General features: G+C 39.4%; 1 protein-coding gene across 15 annotated transcripts in view; it reads right to left on the bottom strand.

The window, feature by feature from the left end:
* Positions 1-2265: 2265 nt before the first annotated feature.
* syngap1b (synaptic Ras GTPase activating protein 1b) overlaps positions 2266-21164 on the bottom strand; it is a 180699-nt gene continuing 161800 nt past the window's right edge. For 12 of the 15 annotated variants that reach the window (XM_065958261.1, XM_065958260.1, XM_065958259.1 and 9 more), the window contains 3 exons: positions 21000-21072; positions 13172-13233; positions 2266-4876 (listed from right to left, as the gene is read on the bottom strand). In XM_065958261.1, the coding sequence (XP_065814333.1) occupies positions 4759-4876; positions 13172-13233; positions 21000-21072 (253 nt within the window). In that variant the 3' untranslated portion in view covers positions 2266-4758. Of the gene's footprint in view, positions 7852-13171; positions 13234-20999; positions 21073-21164 lie in introns of all 15 variants that reach the window. The other 3 variants (XM_065958262.1, XM_065958271.1, XM_065958263.1) reach the window with 3 other exon arrangements.

Raw genomic sequence — 21164 nt, forward strand, 5'->3', positions numbered from 1 at the left:
CTATCTGTGTTAAATGTTTCCCTTCTCTGTCCAGGCTCAGAAGTTGCCAACCCACCAAGGAACTGCAGGCGATTAAGTGTAGGAGGATGAGGATAATTACAATCTTGCTCTACTCAGTCAGGTCCCGAGCTCCCAGATCTCTGCCTGCTATCCACACTTTTCGGCAACTAAGCCTGACAGAGAGAGAGGAAACGCTCTGCTCACCGAGAGAAGAATGATCGACCTGAGACGCCGGAAAATGCAGAAGACCCAGAAGGGCAACACTGTGATGCAACCTTGAGCTGCAGAAACTGAACTGTGATCTTTTCACAGTTTCAGACACATAACAAGAGTAAATGTGCTTGATTCTTCTCCTGCTAGCAGTGAAATGTACAACCTTCAAAGTTCATGAACGTCCTTACCTTTGTTTCAGGTGCATGCACGATGTGAGCTCATAAATAAAGTAGTCCTTGTATTCTAGTCCTGACATTGAAGGAGAAATAGCTGATTATCCAATGAGCTGCTGGCTGAAGCTTCATTGACAAGATATTCAATTAGCAATAGTTATCTTCATCATACCACCTTCTCACATGTGAGATTTTCTGCTTCTCACTTGATTCTAAATAAAATACTTAACGCTTCGGTGAAATTAATCGAATAAACCAAAGATACTGTTTTGGTTGGAAGGACATTTTTTATGTTGTTTCTGACATTTTACATACAAAAATATATCACCAATTGAATTATAGTTGTGGTCTTAAAGACTATAATGCATTAACCAAATTATAGTTTCCTACTACTGAGAGATTCGGTTAACAGATCGTTCGTAACCATGGATTTTGTGAGCATTGCCAGTTGCTTCATGTTGTTTCTTTATTCTCTGAGTTGATAAGTTGTAACTGTAAAGTTTGGCAAATTTCATTTCAGAGCAGGGGTCGATGAAAGGTTTAACTACAGAACTCTTAACCCAGGCAACATCGGATGAGTCTCATGAGAAACCGACCATCAAGGTGACTAATTATTTCAGCCTAAACCAGACTCTAACAGAAAACATTAATGGTAGTTTTTGATATATAAATCTAACCAACTAGACACCATTTTTATATCTGAATGGTCGCATATTAGTAGCTATCGGCATTAAAAGAAAGTATGTGGACAGTTTCAGTAAATGATAAAAAAACCCGAACAGCAGCCTGAGAGAAGGGTTTGATGTTTATATTCTTATTCTTACACGCTCTAGATACAACATGGGGCGGCTGTGGCTCAATTGGTAGAGTTGGTCATCTCTCAACCAGAAGGTCAGGGGTTTGATCCCTAACTGGAGCCACATGTGTCACACGATGTGTCACACTTAACCCAAAGTTGCTCCTGCTACATCGCCGTCTGCGTATAAATGAGATTAGTTACTTCTGATGGTCACATTACATAACAACGTCTGCCATCAGTGTGTGAATGTGTAGGTGTGACCTGCGGTGTGAAAGTGCCTTGAGTAGTCACAAGACTAAAAAAGCTAGTACAGCTAAACAAACTCAAGTCCATTTACCATTTACAAGTCCAGGTGGGCTAACACAAGTCTTTAGTCTGCACATAACACTTTCAAGAACGTTAGAGATGTAAATTCTTGAAAACATGTCACAAACATAAACCTTTCTTTTTTTTTTTTTCTTGTGCATTCATAGGGAACTAATTGAAGCAGCGTATATTAATACATATTTGGTGCTGCATTGAAAAAAAAATGTTGGCAGCCAGATGTTTTATCTGCAGTCTTTTGAGTTCATAGTAAAGCATGTTCCCTATCCCTCTTCCTGCATCTTATCCCATGTCCCCCCTATCCCATTTTCAAACCCTGCGCAGTTTTGGCAGATGGCTGTTTCGTCATGAGCCTGGATTTGCCCAAGATTGCTGCCTGTTAAAAGGACGTTTACTCTTGCCACTGTAACTTTTGTTAAATGTTGCTAAAGTGTTACACTCATGATGGATTAAGCTTTGTCTTTTACCTGCTTTTGTAACATAACAAAGAGTAAGGTCTTTTACCTGTTTTTGTAAAGTGTCTTGAGATAACACTTGTTATGAATTGACGCTACACAAATAAAGATTGATTGAGGTTGATGTCAGGTATTTAATAGTTTTAGGAACACTTTGGGGTTCTTGAGATACGTTGGTAAGAGAAAAAGATATAATCAGTGTCACCCCTTAATTTGAAATGAATGAATACATTGACAGAATCCAGTGAGAACGTTTTCAGGAGGTTGACTCAGTAAAAAACAGAACACACATTTCAACACCTTGTTAAGAATTTAATTATTTGTTTATTTATTAATTTATTTACGTATTTCTATCTCCAGATTCACCCACCCGAAAAATATAAATTCCGGTGTATTCCAAAAGAAAAAAAAAAGGAACAATGGCATCTTCATCAACCGCATCAAAGGAATTAATCAACAAAAGTGGCAATAATTATTATCATTATTACAATAATAATTCAATGATCAGAATATCCACATTCATAACAAATCCATATACAACTGCAATACACTCTTCAACACCACTCTTCCATTAATATACACAAAATCCCCAAATGTCTGTCCTGGTAAAACAACAATAGAGGAGTTCTGGGAAGGGGGTGGGGCTATGGCTTGTCAAGGGGGTATGAAGATGAGTGACCAGCAGAGTAAATGGATCTAAGGTTAGTAAGAGTATAAGTATAAGAGGGGAGGCACACTTATTTAGTAAGGACCTATACAAAAACAAGCAATGTTATAATGACGTTATACTTTCATGGAAGAATTTGCCGGTCCAACCGTTTCGTTACAAAAAAAGGTCAGACGGCTCCATGAGAGGCAGAATTTGGGGAACAAAATTTCAAGAAATATATATACGGGTTGTCTGAATAAATATATAACTCTGAGCGACAACCGTTGCAAACATTTACCATAGGAACCTAAAGTGAAAGTCAGATACGCAAGAACTCAAAACAGGTCGAGAGTTTTTCAAATAAATGCAGATGGAGGTTTCTGAAGAGAAAAACAAAAAAAGGTCTTAGTCTATATATGTACAAACATTGCTTGGTCACCCAGATCTACTTAGAAAAGCATTTTTAGTTGGTCAGAAAATGAGTGCAAGCTTAAGATTATGCGAGTGTCTTCGTGTGTGTGTGAGCTTCAAGAAGGCAGCTGTACTGAACGTGACAGACCTGGCTGATATTCTAAGTCTGCACACAAAGTGCCTCTGATAGCTCGGTACGTTTTAAAAACCTTTCCATGCCTCAGTATCGGTAACTTGAGAAGACCTATTCATAGAAAGAGAGAGAAACATTAGAGGAAAAAATAACTGTACACTCTGCATATACAAACAAACTGTATATACACATAGACATACCATATATACACATTTATCCAGTATATACACATAGATTTAGCCAGTAAACACACTTATATACAAACACATTCACTCGTTTCAGCAGGACCTCTAACATATCTCTCTCTGTTTCAGTCATGAGCAGGGATTTAAACTCGGCCTGGTGTCAGTGGAGTCCATCCGTAGAAATCAACGGGGGGAGTTTTACTGCATTAAAGACTGCAGAAATGTGGCCCACTGAAACCAAGAGTTCATCCACTGCTTGGTTAAAACTACAGACACATAGTCGAAGTGGAGTAAAAAAGAAAAAACATCTGCGAGAATGTCCTCATCCCAATAGCGTCACATCGTCCGCATATGGAGAGCTCCATGGCGATTGTTGGGCAAGAAACATCCATCAACTTTTTTGTGTTCGTTTTAGTTTTAAGTGATTTTAACTAAAAGGAAAGAGGGCACCGGTCACAGCAACGTGCAAACTGCTGTCAGGGGAGTAGGTACAACACAAGTTTGTCCCTTTTTTTTTTTTTTTCGTCACAGTCTCTCCACAAGATTGTCTCGGTAAGAAAACTTGGTTCATATAAAATGGATTATTTATTCATGAACTTCCATTAGATAGAGGCCTCTATCTATATCAATAAATAAACATCTGCTCCGGAAGATTTCTGATGAATAGTTTTCTGTTAAATACTAGTGTAAGAATAAGCAGTATCATAGAAATATAAATAATAACATTCTGTCCGGTTATTCAAAGTCTTTGTTGAAGCAAGAGTGTTGTTCTGAAGCAGATTCACTTGTCGTATTAGGCTGTGCATATTTAGTTTCCTTTAAAGTCAAAGTCTTAGAGAAGAGCTCAAACTATAGATAGAGAAAGGGATCGAGTGTGTCTAAAATGGAGTTAAAATGAAGCGGTTAAATAATGCTTTCCTAGAGAGATAAAGAGTGAATAGATGACGAGGAATCAAAAAGGCTAAATTTTAAAAAGACTACTAGAGATAGAGAGAGAGAAAGAGGGAAATAAATGCATTGAAAGGAAATCAGCTTTGACCGAAATTTCAAGAGAAGTCAAGCACCTTTGAAATACATCTTACCCACAATACACTTCCCCTCTCTCTCAATTTGAGCATCGCGCCTTCCTTGGCCTTTGTGTTCCTCCGTAATCAGACTGCATAGCTGTTCATTGCATGCTCGGCAGGCTAACAAATGCCAATATCTGTCCAGCCTACCTCCTAAAAGTTAAATGTAGATCCAATCAGGTGTCAGACACATTTAAAAAAAAATATCCTGTTATCAAATCAGAAAGAGAGGGCCCAAGTGAGATTAAAAAAAAAAAAAAATCCCAGCATTTCCTTACATGGTCCGCTGGGGCTCTGCACCATCCCTTGGGCAAAGAGAATGGGACCAATGCCCCAAGTTCTCCCTTTGTCAGCCAATCGCGTCACGAGAGAGGGCTCTGGACATTTGGCCGTGCCACCCTGCGGAGTGCCGATGGTGCATCAACCAATTAGGTTCCACATTGTCCTCGATGAAGCTTTGAGAGTGGCTAGGGGGAGAAAAAAAAGGAGACAGAGAGAGAGAAGAAACGGGGGAGGGTGCTTGATCAGGTGCTATTGAAGCATAGCTAGAGAGCGAGTATCTGCATGGTGGCAGTCTTTCCAAAGCTGGACTCATCTCAGTTTTTATAGTTTTTGTGTTCAGCTCTGAGGCAACTGCTTGTTTACCTGAGTCACTGAGGTATTTTCACAGCAATGTTAATTTCTCAATCACGGATCATCTTTGAAAAAGACACTGATTTTTCAAACCAAGTTCACTTCAGATCCAACATTTCTTCCCATAGAAGTTATTTAACAAGAAAGAAGGTAGCCCTACAAGCTGTCTAAATAAGACATCTTACCCTGTGTAAGACTGTAATCATTATTAACATTTGGTGGTATTACAGTTAAACATTCACTGGAAGGATTAGCTAATATGCTAGCACTAGCCTACAAAAAAACTAGCATTGGCCATGTTGACCTTTTAACTGCAAAGCAAATGTTGTTTTTTTTTCACTTTGAAATGCAAGATGGCCGACACAAAGCTGATGAGAAACTCCTCAACGCTTCTTGGTTAAACCTACACGTTTAGACAAGCTGAGTTGTTTCAGAGCGACACCAGTGTGTGGAGGCTACAGAGACAAAAAAACAAACCTACATCCAGACAGACCTTACAAAGAAACAGTTCAGACACAAAATGAAGGAATATGGAAACACATTACAAACATTTCAAAGACTTGTGTTGTTCAGCTTTGGACACAAGAATATACATCCTGCGATTTTTCTCAAATTAACCATTGATTAAAACAGTTAACTTGGAAATCCTTCAAATCTGTTTAAATGGCAAACATTTTCAGACTGGCAACTTTTTCATTTTAAATCAAGCTTCAAATTTTCAAATCAACATGAGGAAGTGTGTCATAACCTAATAAATATTCTGTAAATGGACACAGCCTAAGTTATGCATCATAATATGCAGGTGGTTGATGACTATAGTCTACTACTGTCCACAAGATACTGAATAGCCTATTTTAATTTCAGGCACTTAATGGCAGGCTAAGCAAAACTAAATGGTTCAAATGGTCTTTCACATATATTATTGAAAAGATGATAAGTACTGATTACTGATTAGTACTGTTTTACTAACATGATAAAATATGGTAAAATGTGATAAAATTAAAAAAACAAAAGACAAACACGTCTCAATTATTAAGATTTGTCTGCACTTAGTATGTAAATGTTGGTCAAATTGGAAAGAGAAAAGACATTACAGCATTTGTATTACTTATAATGTCAACACTAATATTTTGTGCATGGACACAACAGACCAACACCTTTTAAGATAAAGAAACATAACTTATAAATTGGTTTAAAACCATTAATTTAAGTCGAAGTAGCTTCATTCAAGGTTTAAATAATGGGGCTCTCTGGAAACTGAAAATAGCACTTTGAGGCTTTTTGATATAACCTGTTCAAAAAAAGATCCACAAATTATTTTGAGCCAAGGAGCTCATTTTTTTCTGTAAATAAACCAGAGATTGGAGGAGACCGCTTCTAAAACACAGATATGAAGACCCCAACAACCCTATAAAAACAACAGGATGCACATAAAACAACGACAAAGGACACAGAGAAAACACATCGGGGAGGGGGAAAGTCCTGTCAGAGACAAATTGCAGGAGAGAGAGAGAGAGAGAGAGAGAGAGAGAGAGAGAAAGAGAGAGAGAGAGAAAAGACAGTGAGTGAATCATGAAAGAGGCAGTGCTATGGCAGACACAGACATTTGACTTGGAAAAAATGGCACCATTTGTTTCTGTTTAGCACCAGTTTATCACATATCGGTTCTGAGATTGAGAAGAGAAAAATTGCACGAGCTCAGTCCAAAAAAAACCAAGAAGTCCCTTAGATTGAAAAAAAGAAGAGAAAAGTTCCCAAAAAACATCTTCCATTTCTCCTTTTTAAACTCTACGACAACGCTTGATCTTGTGTCTTTGAATCTCTGTTTTCAGCCCACAGATCGTTTCTCTTGCTAGCAGCGCTAACTCTATTGGAAAACCCTGTTGAAAAACACTCAAAGGCACTAAGAAAGCCAGACTACATCTCCAAACCTCTACCTAAACTATTTGCAGCCTGGCGTGATCAGGATAGGTGTATTAAATGCACCTACATCCATGGGAGTCAAAGGATGCTATAGCTAGCTAGCTTATAGCACCTGCTAATGGCTACTATGAAGTCTTTGGGGTGCAAGATGTCTTATAGTGCTTTTTTCTTCACATGTTTTATTTCTCATGAAGCCACAGAGCACATGTTCACATATCAGCTTGTTTGACTGATTCAAACAGTATAACATAAGGTATCATTATCTTGTCCTGCAAGACTGATACTAACTGAAACTCCATGTGAGCGTCAAGAGAACAAATGTCCGTTGAAGAGCCCTTTGTGTTGTGTGTTCATACGTAATGCACTGTACAGTAGCTGAATGATTTCTATTGTCTCCCACACACTTTTTCTTCTCTCTCTCGCCAGGGGAAATAGAATATCTAAGGCGAATTCTTTTCAAATAATCGTCTCGCTAAATGGCGAAAACGTGGACAGTTTTGTGTTGCCTCTCTCTCTCTCTCTCTGATTTGGCTCAGTGTTGTGTTTGACCTACTCCCCCTTCTTCTGCTATGCCTGTAGTTGCTGTTGCTGTGGTGCCGGTTGCCTGTGAGGTTGTCATGGGGGAGGATGTTTGGTTGCCACAGAGCTCTCCATTCTGACTTGGTTGTTGATGAGGAGTGGGCAGAGAGGGAGGGTCTACAGTTTGGGGGAGGACTCCATTGTGGGGCGAGCTGTCGGAGGAAATGCCCAAGGAAGTGACTCTGAGGCCTTGATCGTTGGTTACCGCTCCTCCTTGTCCTCCTCCTCCTCCTCCTCCTCCTCCTCCCCCTCCACCTTCAGTTTTCACACCGGGGTCTGCGTAACCCAGGGAGGAAAGCTGGGTCTCCTGGCGAGATAGAGAGAGAGAGAGGGGAGGGGAAAGAGGAGTGGGAGGAGTGGGGGGAGAGATGGTCGTAGGAGAGAGGCCATTCAGTGAGCGATGGGGAGGGATGTGAGGAGTTGTTGTAAAGGATGTGTCCATTCAAGGCAGATAACGTGACATGTAGAAGAAGAAAGCACATGTTGGAAGAGGAGTGAGTGTGTGGGAGGAGGTAAGAATAGTGAGATACAGATGAAAAGAGAACAGGCAGGAAAAAAATCACCAGAAAAAGATGTGAGTGAATCGTGTGGGAAACGACAACATGGACAAATACAAAGAACCGGTTGGGATGAGAACATATAAAAAGCAATGGCAGAAGCAAAGAAAGGAAGGAAATCAGAAAGTAAAGGACAAGTGATGAGGGATTTGAAGAATCACACATATAGAGAGAAAGAAAGAAAGACAGGGAGAGGAGAGAGAGAGAGAGAGAGAGAAAAATGAGTCACAAAGTTGATGCATGACATACACCAATAGAAATGGCAGCACAGGAAAGGGGACATGGGGAAAGAGGGGATGAAGGGGGATTAAAACTCTTGAGGTCAAAAGGTCCTGATCCTCTTTGGCTGAGTAGCAGTAGGGGTGTTTGTCGGGTGACAGGTGTCAGGAAAAGGCAGGAAGTCAAGTGAGTCATTCTTTGCCAATGAGTAGAAATTATTGTCAAATCGTCTTTGTAAAACTGTAATCTACTGTATTTAAATATGCAAGCTTAAGTAACTAAAATAACTTTAAACTAAGGGCTTGTGTCCACATGTAATTTCTTCTAGCAGAGCGTTAAGGAGGGCTCTGTCTGTCTCTGGTTGCAGCAGATGGTTGTCCACCAATGAGTCTGGTTCTGCTCGCCTGTTAAGGAAGTTTCTACTTTGCCACTGTTGCCAATTGCCTTCCCAAGGCCGACTCATTTGGCTCTGTATATAAAGTGTGACTATTGTAGTAATTTGGGGCCATATAAATTAAATTGATCTTTTTTTCTGGTAGAAACTCATACAAGTTTTACTTTCTTTCTCAATAGTTGTTTTCACATATGAACTGCTGAAAAGTATCTAGAAAGTTTTAGGAGGACTGCCACCTCACAAGCATGCACCTCACAGTGGGAGACTATCCCTATCGAGAAGGGGTCTCAGGAGGAATCACATGACTAAAAAAGAACGATGCAGAAGTGGTGGAAGAGGCGGTAGCACAAAAAGCACGTTGGTGCTACGCTTTACCTTCAGGTGGCTGCATGCTGCTGCACCATTTTCTTCCTCAGTGGGTCAATTTGCTAAAAAGCTGCCCCGTAGGAGAAAAAAACACTATGTGGACACAGGCCCTGAGAATTATGGCTTCCTTAAGAATCTTAACAGCCCATACTGTAGCAGCTGCTCGCTTCTTAAACATGCAAGAACACAAAGAGCTGAGTGCCAAATTTAAAAAAAAAGCAAGAAGTAATTGCATCTTAAAGCCTCACAGGAACCCAAACCTCTGTCAAATTCATCAACAAAAAGCTCTAACCCAAACCCATTGATCACGTAGCAATGAGTTGCTTCATTGGCATACATCCTGGGTTGGAGCTTTTGATCAGTGACTAAGTCAGGGATGGGTTCTGCTATCTTACTTACATTGGCGCAGAATAACAGTAATGCAAAAACTAAATTCATTCTAAGTTAATATCAAGGTCTGTTTGCAAGCCTTCACTCCCAGTCTTGTTCACTGACGTCTGTGTGGGAGCAGTGGGAAGAGAAAACAATCGGGTTATTGTGCCAATAGACAACTAGGAGGACTCTATTCATGATGGTGCTTAAAGCATCCGAGAGCTGCTGCAAGATGGTTTGAATAGAAGCATTTTTGCAAGCTGGAAAATCACAATTGTACCATCAGACCAAGGTAGAACCTCTTGAAATAATTGAACTTAATATATATTGCCTGGCACATTATCTGTGTGGTGTCTAGACATGATTACACCTTACACTCGTGATGTAAAAGAGTGTACAGGCCCCTAAGATAGCTTGGAAATAGGCTTTTTCCCTTCGTCAGACCTAGGAAAATGTATGGCATTGAATACCAATTTAATGTTTGCATAAAAGAAGTGTGAAATATTGTAATATGGATGAAATGACGTGCCGTAGAGGGAGAGGACAGGAAGTAGGAGGGATAGTTTGGTCTGCATCCAGCAGAGAAAATGAATCAAGAAGCAAGTTATCACTGGATAAACTGTATCTGATGGGTGTGTCCATTGTGAGTGGAGTGGGGTGTTTCCGTTTCACTTTAAAAAAAGGCGAAAAGAAGAACAAAAAAAAAAAGGAAATTACCCCAAGATTTGATGTGAATTAGCGGGCCTTTTCTCTTCTCAATCAGAACCAAAATTAGTGAATACATCAGCTGCTAACTGGTGCTACGAACAGCTACAGTTGTTATGGTAACAGACAGTTACAGGATGCCAGTAACATGACTCCACTAACACTTGTTTCGTTTCTCTGAAACACAACCAACAGTGTCGTTTAATATTCATGTGTAGACCAAAACACATGTCTATTAAAGTCAGAAATCAAGCAGCTGAACAAAGACAGGGCAACAATGTTTACTGACATCCTTTTTTTTAACTTACCAAACTCGCTTCACTCTCTGTGGGCTGTAGTGTTTGATTACTTGGTGCATTCAATTACAGCTTTACATGAGTGTTTTTTTTTTAAAATGTTTATGAGATTATTTTTACTGGAGACAGAAACACAAAACACTTAGTGGAGTATACTAAAATGTTAGATGTATAATAATGATGCAAATAAGAGTATTGTACACATAGGTTCTTACCCATCTCCTCCAATCTCCAATCAATTTGAAATATTTCCCAACTCCTCATGAGGGATAAAAACCTGCTCTTTAAATCATTTTATATATGCAGTTAAATTAAAAGAACCCCTACATGGATTAAGATGTCTAATTTGCCAGGTGAAAAGCCTTTTACTCTGATGCAAAACAAACGGAAAAGAAAAACTTAGTATGCATGTCACACATCATCAGACGCTCCGAAACATCTGGCTTCCACCATCATTCAACCAAAATAATGTGTCCAGGTGCACAAAAACACACACAAACACAGAAGTATCAGAAACACTGACTCACTGAAAAACACAGAAAACACACACAAAAAAAACCACATGTGTACATTAATCAGTGTTCCTCAGGGAGGGATCGGGTCAGATACGGAGATTTCCCATAATTCCCGTTGTGTGTCTGAGGGTGTGCTGAGAGGGATGACAAAGTGAATGGAAATGTGGGTTTGAGTGCGGAATAATTAAAATCTATAATAAAAGGGAATCCACACAATATTCCAGAGACTTTCACAAAGGTAGATTAATAAGAATCTATTTAGAAATAGGGCCGGTTTTCAGGTATTAAAAGCTCCTGTGATGAACTTTGGCGCCCCCTGTGGACAAAGTGGCACATCATTTTATTATCTGATTTTGTCCTTTTTAGGTAAAGGTAGTATTTTTCTGACCAAAAATCTTTTCTAGCTTTCTTTTAACAGTGAAAGGTATTACTTACTGTTGTGAATATTTGCAGTGGAAAGTATAAAACAAAGGCTGTTTTTTCCACATGCTGTAAGTCATTTTGTCGGACACCTACCCTCTGGCAGTGGTTAAAGGCATTAAATGATAGAATATAGAAATAATCAGTCTTATCGTTGATGGTCTCTTTTGCCTCTGTAGGTCATAAAAAGGCATCACAATTAATTTCTGTCAGTTTCATAGCCAGTTAAAAACTCCTCACTGTGGCTTTAACATGTAAACAGGCCCAAAACGTTATATTTAAAGGTCCTGTGAGGAACTTTTAGTTTGTGTTGATTTTGGACAAAGCGGTAAGACTTATCTCTTTGCTGATTTTTATCCTGCTCAAGTTTAAGTAGTGTTCTTCAACAAATAATCTCATCCTGCTTTCTTTTAACAATCAGACATATGACTGACTCATCACCAATCTTTGCAGGGGAAAATGTCAACAAAGGCTGTTTAGACAGTCAATATATCCATCTGACATCTACCCCCCTGCAACAGTTTTCAGATTTATTAAATATAACAGATATAGGATGATTGAAATTCAGTGATTTTTGGAAAATGACTAGACTGATCATTTTTTCATCTTCATCCTTTTTTCTTGCATCAATATCTGAGAGTTCATATCAGATGTTTTTTTTGTTTGTGTTTTGAAAAATATGCTTTTTAGACAGGGGCGTCGTCCAGAGGGGTGTTTTTGGGGAGGCACCCTGGGGTGGCCAATCAGATTTCGAGGGGGGCCTCTGCCTACCATGGACACCCCAGGGTGCCACCCCAAAAATCCCACACTTTGATTGGCTATTTGCCAAAACATTACAAGTTAAACTGTGTAGAAGTTTGCATACATCTTCATTCTTGTGTCATTAAACATTAAGCTAATGCTCCTATTATCTTGTGCTATAAAGTAGATATGATTGGAGAGGTTAGAAAGGGATAAATAATTGATACCCAAAAGTTTCCACAATGCAACCCTACACAATATTTAGCTTCATTTTTGCACTGAAAAGATGCCAATCCAAGCTTTAGAGATGCACCAACTTTGAGTCAAGTTTCGTTGTCTGTGTGAGAAATGAATGACTTACTTCTATAACCAGAAGTGCCAAATCAGAACCCATTTTTTCTGTCACATTGCCACATTCATCGGTTATCATTGTGTGGCTAAAAAGATAGCTAACTTAGCCACCTAGTCAGCTAGCAAAAAATAGCCAGCCACTGTGCCTGCTTAAACGACAGCACACTAACAAGGTCTAGCTGAAAATGCTGTCTAAGTTGAACGCAGCCTCTAAAAGATCATTTTTAAAGGCAGCAACTTTTATTTGCTAATTTTAACAGTACAGGCTTTTCCTTGAACATCTGAAATCCATGAGTAAAAAGTGATCCCAGGTCAGCCTGGTGCAATGTAAAATTTATTGATATTGCATTGCATGATTTATGTGTACTAAAGTCCAGATATATTTCAGAGGGACACCTCTCCCTGCCAAGTTTTCTAGCGCAGCTTTAAATCTTTGAAATGTGTTGTTGTCACTCATTCATCACAGAGACATGCCCTTCAGAACCATCAGTAACCTCTGTCCCAAACTTTCTGTGACAGGTCTTTTTTTTTTTCTGAGAAGATAAATGGCAGTGGGCCTGTCAGTGTGTTGGCTTGCAGTGAGTTCACAGGGTGCTGCGTATGGACAGGGACGCACATAGAGAACAGCAGAAGTGGAAAAGAGGCAGCAGATTATGGATGGAGAGTGAGAGTTTGCCGGTTTGTTTATTACCTGGATACTCGGGGTGGGACGGGCGCGAGACGGGGCTGCACTAGGATGGACTGACGCCTCCCCTAAGAGAAATCACCGTATCTCATCAACATAGGAGGAAAGGAGAGGAAAGGAGGCAGGAGGAGGAAGCTGACAGCAAAGTAGGAAGGGAGGGAGGGAGGGAAAGGCTTGTGTGCAGTGGTCTGGGATAAGAAGGGCAGTGAGGGTTGAGGAAAACAGCCACCAAAACGATAGAGACAAAATGCACAACAAAAATGAACAGAAAAAAGGACATATAAATATACATAAAAAAATGCATTTTAATTCACACTCACATTCTTGACATAATGGCAGTCATACACGCACGACGCTATCAGACATCCCAAAAGCCTAAAGCAATAAAGCAGCGTGCCATGCTGTTTATCATTAACAGAAATCATGCTTCGGACCAAAAGCAGAGAAAAGTCGCCCAAACAACAACATCTGTATCTGCAAGCAGCTGATTAGTCGAATATCCTTTGGGAAGCTGACTCTTGAAAGTTTCCTCGAAAAGTTAAGGACATGCTTATATCAAACATGCAATCCTCTAATCCACAGAGATACATATATATATGTATATATATACATCCTTAAAAAGAGCAATAATACATTAATACACTTGATCCAAAGAACAATAGAGAAACGACAGAAGAGTATTTGTGCCATTGACTGTAATAGACACTCCACCACACACACTCCAGTGAAAAGTATTCAAATCGTATATGAATGAAACACGTATATGATTAATGTCAATGCAAGATCTGGGCACCTTCATCCTACTCAAAATACTGAAAATGTAATTTCTGATGTAACTGAACACACTCTGTTTTTAGAGACAGTTTTATATCAATTGTTTGTTGTTTTCATTGCTATGTGTTTTTTTGTTTGCATGTGTTTTTTATCTATGCCACTGTGGAAGCAGCTAAAAGTGTGCAGCATTTGAAATTCAAGGCACATTTTCCAAAGGGGACAATGAGTGCGTTTGCATGGACTTAAACATCCCGCTTTCGATAATATTTTTTTAAGTAGTCTGTTTTTCTTTTGTGCATGTAAACATCATTTCCAGATTTCAGAAATCTTGATTTTTGAGACCCGATTTTGCTACCTGGAGAACTACTAAAGAAATTAGGAATCTGTGCATGTATACAGATTCGTGGCATTAGCTAAGCGATGCTAAGTCAGCAAAAGAAACATGGCGAAGGCAACAGGAGCGTTTTACTTCTGGAGCTCTCTTCTCCCACTGCTGGAAATGAGGTGGAAACGCCATATCTGCAATATGATGTGGGAACTACATCTTCTCATGTGTTGTAAAAAATAAACATCACAGACGCCTCCTCAAGTAAGATGCAGGAATCAGAAACTGGGATACTGCTGTAGTATTTATCATGTAAACATGGATGTGAATAACCAGGTTTTTTATTTTCATGTAAACGCCTGACTATGGTCAGAACCGAAATACACAAATCCCTGTAAATGTACTTAATGTATCGTACCGTGCAGTAATGTTGCTGAAGTGCACTTTTTAAAAATCATACAGCAGTGACTTGTGCAGCATACAAACTGTATCAGTGTGAAGAGATGAATGTTTTTTGCAGTGCATGTTTTATTTGGAGGCATCAGGGTACAGCCGTGGGAAAGACTGTGGCATCCTGTACCTGTGGTATAATGTGAGGTCTAATTAAGTGTGAGATGTTGTTTTAGAAGTTAGGAAGCAGAGGCCTGAGGAAATAATGGCGTCATGCCTCTCCCCTCTCACTCCCCATTAATTTACACTCCCACGTGTGCACCAAGCGCACAACATAAAGCAGAGCTTCATCACACTGGATTGAACTGCCTGCTTGTTGTACATGTTGCAGTTTCTATGGCCCTGGAGCTTTTACACCAAACTGGCCCGTAAAGCACCATATATCAATGCATTAAGCACCTTAGCTGCATGCAGATCATTTGTATGTATCGACTTTGTGTTGTGGAAAAGTTTCTTTAATGGATGGATCTACATTTTGTCATCAAAAGGCAGCTATATGGTCGATCACTGTGGTTTTGAAGTGACATAAGACACATTTTACAATAAAATGCTTTAAAGTTTGACAAAGGTGGTGTAATGTTCCCTCTCAGGTAATCCCTTAACATTTTATAGCACCAAGTCAATATATAATTCCTCCAATATTTTTACTTTAGACCAAAAACTTGTAAATCTTGCGGCATTCCCATCAGCCTCAGCTGTTTCTGTGTTAAATACGAAGTAGGAAACGTTGCTGCAGCAAGCTAACATGTTAACAGATGATAAAACTTATGCCAGCTAAAATTAGCATAATTCTTATTAGTTGATCGATGTAATATTTGTTTATTGTATGTCTTGGCCAGGACTCTCTTGAAAAATAGATTTTGTCCATCAATGGGAATATTTTCCTGGATAAATAAAAGTCAAAAAATAAGCATTTGATTTAACATATGGGCCAACATAAAGCTTTTAAAAAGGTTTTGTATGATTTCTGTGTGTAACTTGTTTTCCTGTTGTTAAACTGTAAACTGTACGGGCTTTTCTACTCGTTTTTCTAACAACACCTCCGCTGTCAGATTTTTAGAGAACTTTTCATTTTGCATTTTCGTCCAAAGATTTTTATTTCTTTGCTTTTTTCTCTGACTGTTCATTTCCTGAAAAAAAAAAACTCTCGGAGAGTTTATGGAGGCTATAGTCCAACCCGGGTTCAAATCAGACCTGTGGCTCCTTTCCCACATTCCCAAATTTCTCTCTCCCCAATTTCTGTAAATAAAGACATAAAAATGAAACTTTCTCAGGCTGATTATACTTCAACTTTAGAAATAGACGCCCTTCTTTATAGTTTGTTCCACACTTAAAATCTTAAATGTGCAATATATATGTGCAGATGTCCTCGGTAAAGGAAAAAATAACGTACAACCCTGGAGCACGAGGCGTAACCTATCCTTAGATAAAATGTTCAAGTTTTTAAGGGGATTTTCACTCTCTATGGTTTGTTGTGCCGATATTTAGGAACACATTCCTCCTTTAAACACCACACTGAAGATTACCTCCAGCTCAGTTTGAATGTTAAGCAGGTTGCTGCTCGCTGTGTGCTCTTCTGTAATCCAATAAAAAAAATTGTCGAGGCAGTTTGAGAGTTTGAATTGTCACGGGTGGATATAAAGCCATATGTTGCTGCTGCTGAGGAAGGGGAAAAGGGTAGGAAATAGAGAAAAGAAAACGCTGGTGTAACCCTTTCACGTTCTTCAAAGACTTTAAACAACTGATGAATTAGACTAAAAATGGTCGCCTCTCCTCCGAAAGGCTTCTTCAGTTCTAAACTATCTGGTGGACGGAGCTAGAAATGTAAGCCTCTGTGGATCATTAGCATGCCTGCTCATCTGAAACGTCTTCAAGATCTTCAACCAGTCCGGTTGCCTTTGGATCAAGCTTTCAAATTAATTACAATGACCACCGAGAACCTACACAGACATTAAGATGCAACACATTCAGAGCGACTGTTTTCTTTTGAACAGAGTAAATAAAGTTTGTTTTCAGCAGTTACACAAAATAAATCCCTAAAATTCAATCATAGATGTGCTGCTTAGTGTAACCCCATGTGGCTCTTCTCTGCCTCATTCATCAGTTTTACTCTTATATTACTTATAATGGATGCTGCCTGAATAGAAAGCATTATCTTTTTAAATGTGTGGCTGTAATCAAATTAGGAATCTACTACAATGGCATGAATAAAAGGGAGACAAATGAAGTTACGTAACGGATGTAGGGAAATCTGTAATTATATCTTGCAGCACCTGTTGCCATAGAGATAGAATAATAAACAAAAGTAGTTCTTGAGTTTACAGATTATTTTGGGACAATGTGGATTTTAAACATGACATACTTTCAACCTAAAATCAGACGCATCTTTAGATAAATAATAAGCTGATAATTACCGAGTCTGCTTAAACACTGAAGGCTCCGAGAATAGTGTACAACACCTTTAGTTGCTGACAATGAAAAAGACTTGTCATGATTCATTTGGCTTCTGAAAGTGCTGAATTTCTTCACAGGGGCTGTGAGCCTCTCTTGGTGTTTATCTATTAATTTCTGTTCTATTCTGCACTAAATCAGATCCGACATATTTTTTCCAAAGTGCCTACACTTTATGGCACCCGGTTTATCGACCTACGCTGCAAACTTCATCCATCTGGTACCCAACTGGGCTTTCAGAAAACAGAACATTTTGCAAAAAGGAAAATGCAACCAGCCTAGACAGAGAGCTGCACTGATTAGTAAAATAGTTGTGTGACGATTAATTTAATATGTTGATTATCTGACTAATTCACTATATATTTGTTCTTAAATGCTGTGTTCCAGGTTTAAAATTGTATTTAGTAAATTGACACTTTGCTATCTTTTCATTACTGCTGATTTGAACAACATTATCTTGTGACAGTAGAAAGGAGACGTGGGGCTGAGTTTTAAGTAAAAACATGTTTCCTTAGGTTCAGTTACGTCTGAGCAGCTAACGTAAGCGTTTCATCTCCTCAGAGGCGCCGCTTGTCAACAGGCAAGGCAGGGCAACTGCTTGGGGCCCCAGGCCAGTAGGGGGCCCTCAAGGGCTTACAAACTTTAAACCATAGCAAAAAATGTGATAATTTTGCAATGACTGTAGGAAACTTCCCTAAGAGGGCCAGACTTGCTTCGGGACCCGACAGACTCTAGAATCGCAACTGGATCTTCTCATAGCAAACTTTACAGTTATCAAGCAAGAATTAGCCGACCCATAACCAGGAATAAACTCCCTGATGTCTCAGAATTTGGGGAGATACTGGACTATATTTGTACGTTAAAACAACAGTTTACATTACTCATTAGGGACTAAAGCAACAGTATGTAACTTTGAAATCTTAGAACAGTAGTCTTAAAGTCCTCTTTGCTCTTTCTTGTTTTGTGATTTTTTTTTTCTGTGTTTTTGGGACTTTTTGTTGGATTTTTTTGAACTTGGACTTTTTTGTCCTTTGGTAAAACACATTATTCTGTGCTAGTCTGCACGTCCTCTTCTAGTCAGTCGACGTAGGTCTTTAGCTTCTCACACCGCCCCTCAGCTTGTCAACAAATGCATGTTGTGTGTACATATAAATATATCTATATGTATATAATACAAAAACTCTGATCTCAATATGATAGAGAGATTATTTAGAATGAATCCAAACACTAATTAAAGCTCTACATCAAGGGCTACATTAAAAACATTCACTTAAAAAAAAGAAAGGACAGGAGCACTGCGTTACACCGAGCATATATCTATATATTTTTCTAAATGCATAGCCTTGTGGGGATTCTCAGAGTACATGTCACATTTTGCTCAGAGGCATCTGTCAGCTCTTCCCTCGTGGCATGTTTCATTATTTTTTCTCTCTTCCCTTTTTGACGGGTAATGAGAAATCTACTGTGAGGGGTTTCTTTGATTTCTCATGCAATTAATTAAGAGACAATAATCCACAAACAGCACCCGTTGAAAGTAGAAAGACATCGTGTGAGGCTGTCGTTTGAACCCTCTGACACAGAAATGAGCTCTTTGAAGGCTCCAATCAGCATTAATATGTCTCATGAACTCACAGTGACTGAGTGTGGTATCATCCGTTGATAATTCCTTTATGTGGTATTCTCAGTGATGCATCTGAGTTTGTCTGTGGGGAAACTGAAAGCGTATGGTTTGTTTCTTATAGTGTAGCATTAGCTAATGGCTAAACTCTAATGCTGTACATGTTTGATCATGCAAACAGACTAAGATGCTTTTATACAACAAGGCTAATTGATGTCATACAAATCTGGCAACAGTGGTGACCAGTGTTGAAATTATTTATATATATCTACTTGAACCAAGCACTTAATCCAATCTTAAAATGTGCAACTTTTACTTCACTACAAGTAAAGCGATGAATAATGTTCTTTTTACCACTTTTATTAGAAAAGTTAGGGTATTACACAAATACAAAAATTAACTAATACATTATTATAGCTGCTGCTCTGCGGCTCACCAGAGCTCTGTGTGTTAGTTTGGTCATTGTTTGCTTGACTCATGTTTTAGTTCATCAATCCCCTTACATTTAATCATGGGATGTTTTTAATTATGTATTTTAATCAAGCGGCAAACTCCGGTGATGAAAAAGGAAGCCAGTGCAGAAGTGCAACATCCTGCGGTTCCTCCAGTGTCCACTAGAGGCTGGCTGCAGAAGCACCAGAAGCCACATACACACCCATTCTAAAAATCCTGTTTTTACAACAGAAATTAAAATGTTTACAGCCTGGTACAAAAACTAAACTGGTGTGATTAGTTATTATCATGATGTGTACACACTGTACAGGGGGGTGATTTTTTTGATGACTCATCAGCTTTGATTTTTCTGAAGGATAAGAGGCGTTTGTCTGACCTGATCAACAGGTGGGCGCTTTTATAACGGTTTATCAGGAGGCTTAAAACCCGCCTCAGCTCCAGCTCTCAGTCCGTCTTTAGGTTGACTGAAAGTTAAGCTGAGTCAGCATTTCTAGCATGGAGACCGCCATCGTTGGGACTCCAAAACGCCCCCTGCAGGAACATATGGCTGATGTCAATCAGGCTCTGTCCATTTATATTTACAGTTGATTATTTAAATTCATTTTTATGTTTTTATGTGCTGCCTTGTAAGTTTGTTGGTCACTAATGTTTTGGTTTCATGCTCTCGGTGCAAGACAAATACCCAGGCGGGGCAATAAAGGTTTTCATAGTCATAGTGAAGTATTCCGAGGGGGAAGTTCAGAAGCTACCCAGCAGTCTAAAAAAAAAAAAAAATGAAACACTGTCTTACCTTTGACAGCTGCAACACTGAAGTGAAGTCAAGATAAAGATCAGAATTATATTGCAACTTATTATTATGATGTGTCATTTCTCACAAGTCCATTTTGATGTTATTGCATCCTTGTAAAACTATTTCCATGTTTTTATTTTTCTACTTTTGCTTAAGAAGAAGTCTCAGGACATAATCAACAACTCCTCAATCCTCTAGAATATCAGATGTTTTATTTTTTTTTATATGCAAGTGTCTTAGTGTAATTATAAGATCTGGACGTTTATCTCTTTGCATACTTGATCTGAGTCATTGCATATTCCATTCTTATTATGTTTTCTTATTTTTTCTCACGTTTGTGTGTTCGTGTGTTCACAAGAATGATATCTTCACAGCATGACTCATGTCTGGAGGTGGGCTTGTTCAATATGACAGGATAAGAAAGTGGGCGGGTTTGAGAGTTTGAAATGAAATGCAGTAAAGAGAGAAGCGCCTGAAGACACAGCAGCACCATCATCACTATCAATACCACGCTACAGCTCTGGTCTCAGCTGTTCCATAACCTGAGTGCAAGTCCGGTGCTGCATTTCATGTGTGAAAACGGGTTCCGACCATCGCCATGCTTGACAGAAACATTTGACAGACACATCACCGTCATCACCACCACACGCCAGAGAAAATGCTCACAAACTCCCGGCTAGAGTCAGACATCTCGAGCGCGGTGAGCCGAGGAATGCAAACAGCAACACTCTTTGATCTTCAAAGCTCCCAGGTATGTTGGCGGACAGATGGCACTCAAACCCAAAACACAGGGACGGGTCAGGGACGGGGCAAGACAATCAGAGGGACCACACACACAAAGCAGACAAAATAATAAGAGTAGCAGGGAGGGGTAAAAAGAGAGGAAGAGGAGGGTGGGGGAGGGGGGGAGAGAGAGAGAGGACAGCTCGGGCCGTCGCACGGACTCGACGAGAGAAGAAGCAGTCTCACAGACCTGATCAGCGAAAATCCTGGTTTTTGGCTCAATCAAGGGTCCTCCCCTTATCTCATCCTCCACAGCCATGAGTCTTGGAAACAAAGATAGAGGGAAGGGGGAAAGGCAGGAGGGTGACACAAAAAAGAGGGAGGATTATATTGAATTCAAGGTGATACTTATCAA

Source organism: Labrus bergylta, chromosome 8, assembly GCF_963930695.1.
Source record: "Labrus bergylta chromosome 8, fLabBer1.1, whole genome shotgun sequence".
Taxonomy (NCBI): Eukaryota; Metazoa; Chordata; class Actinopteri; order Labriformes; family Labridae; genus Labrus; species Labrus bergylta.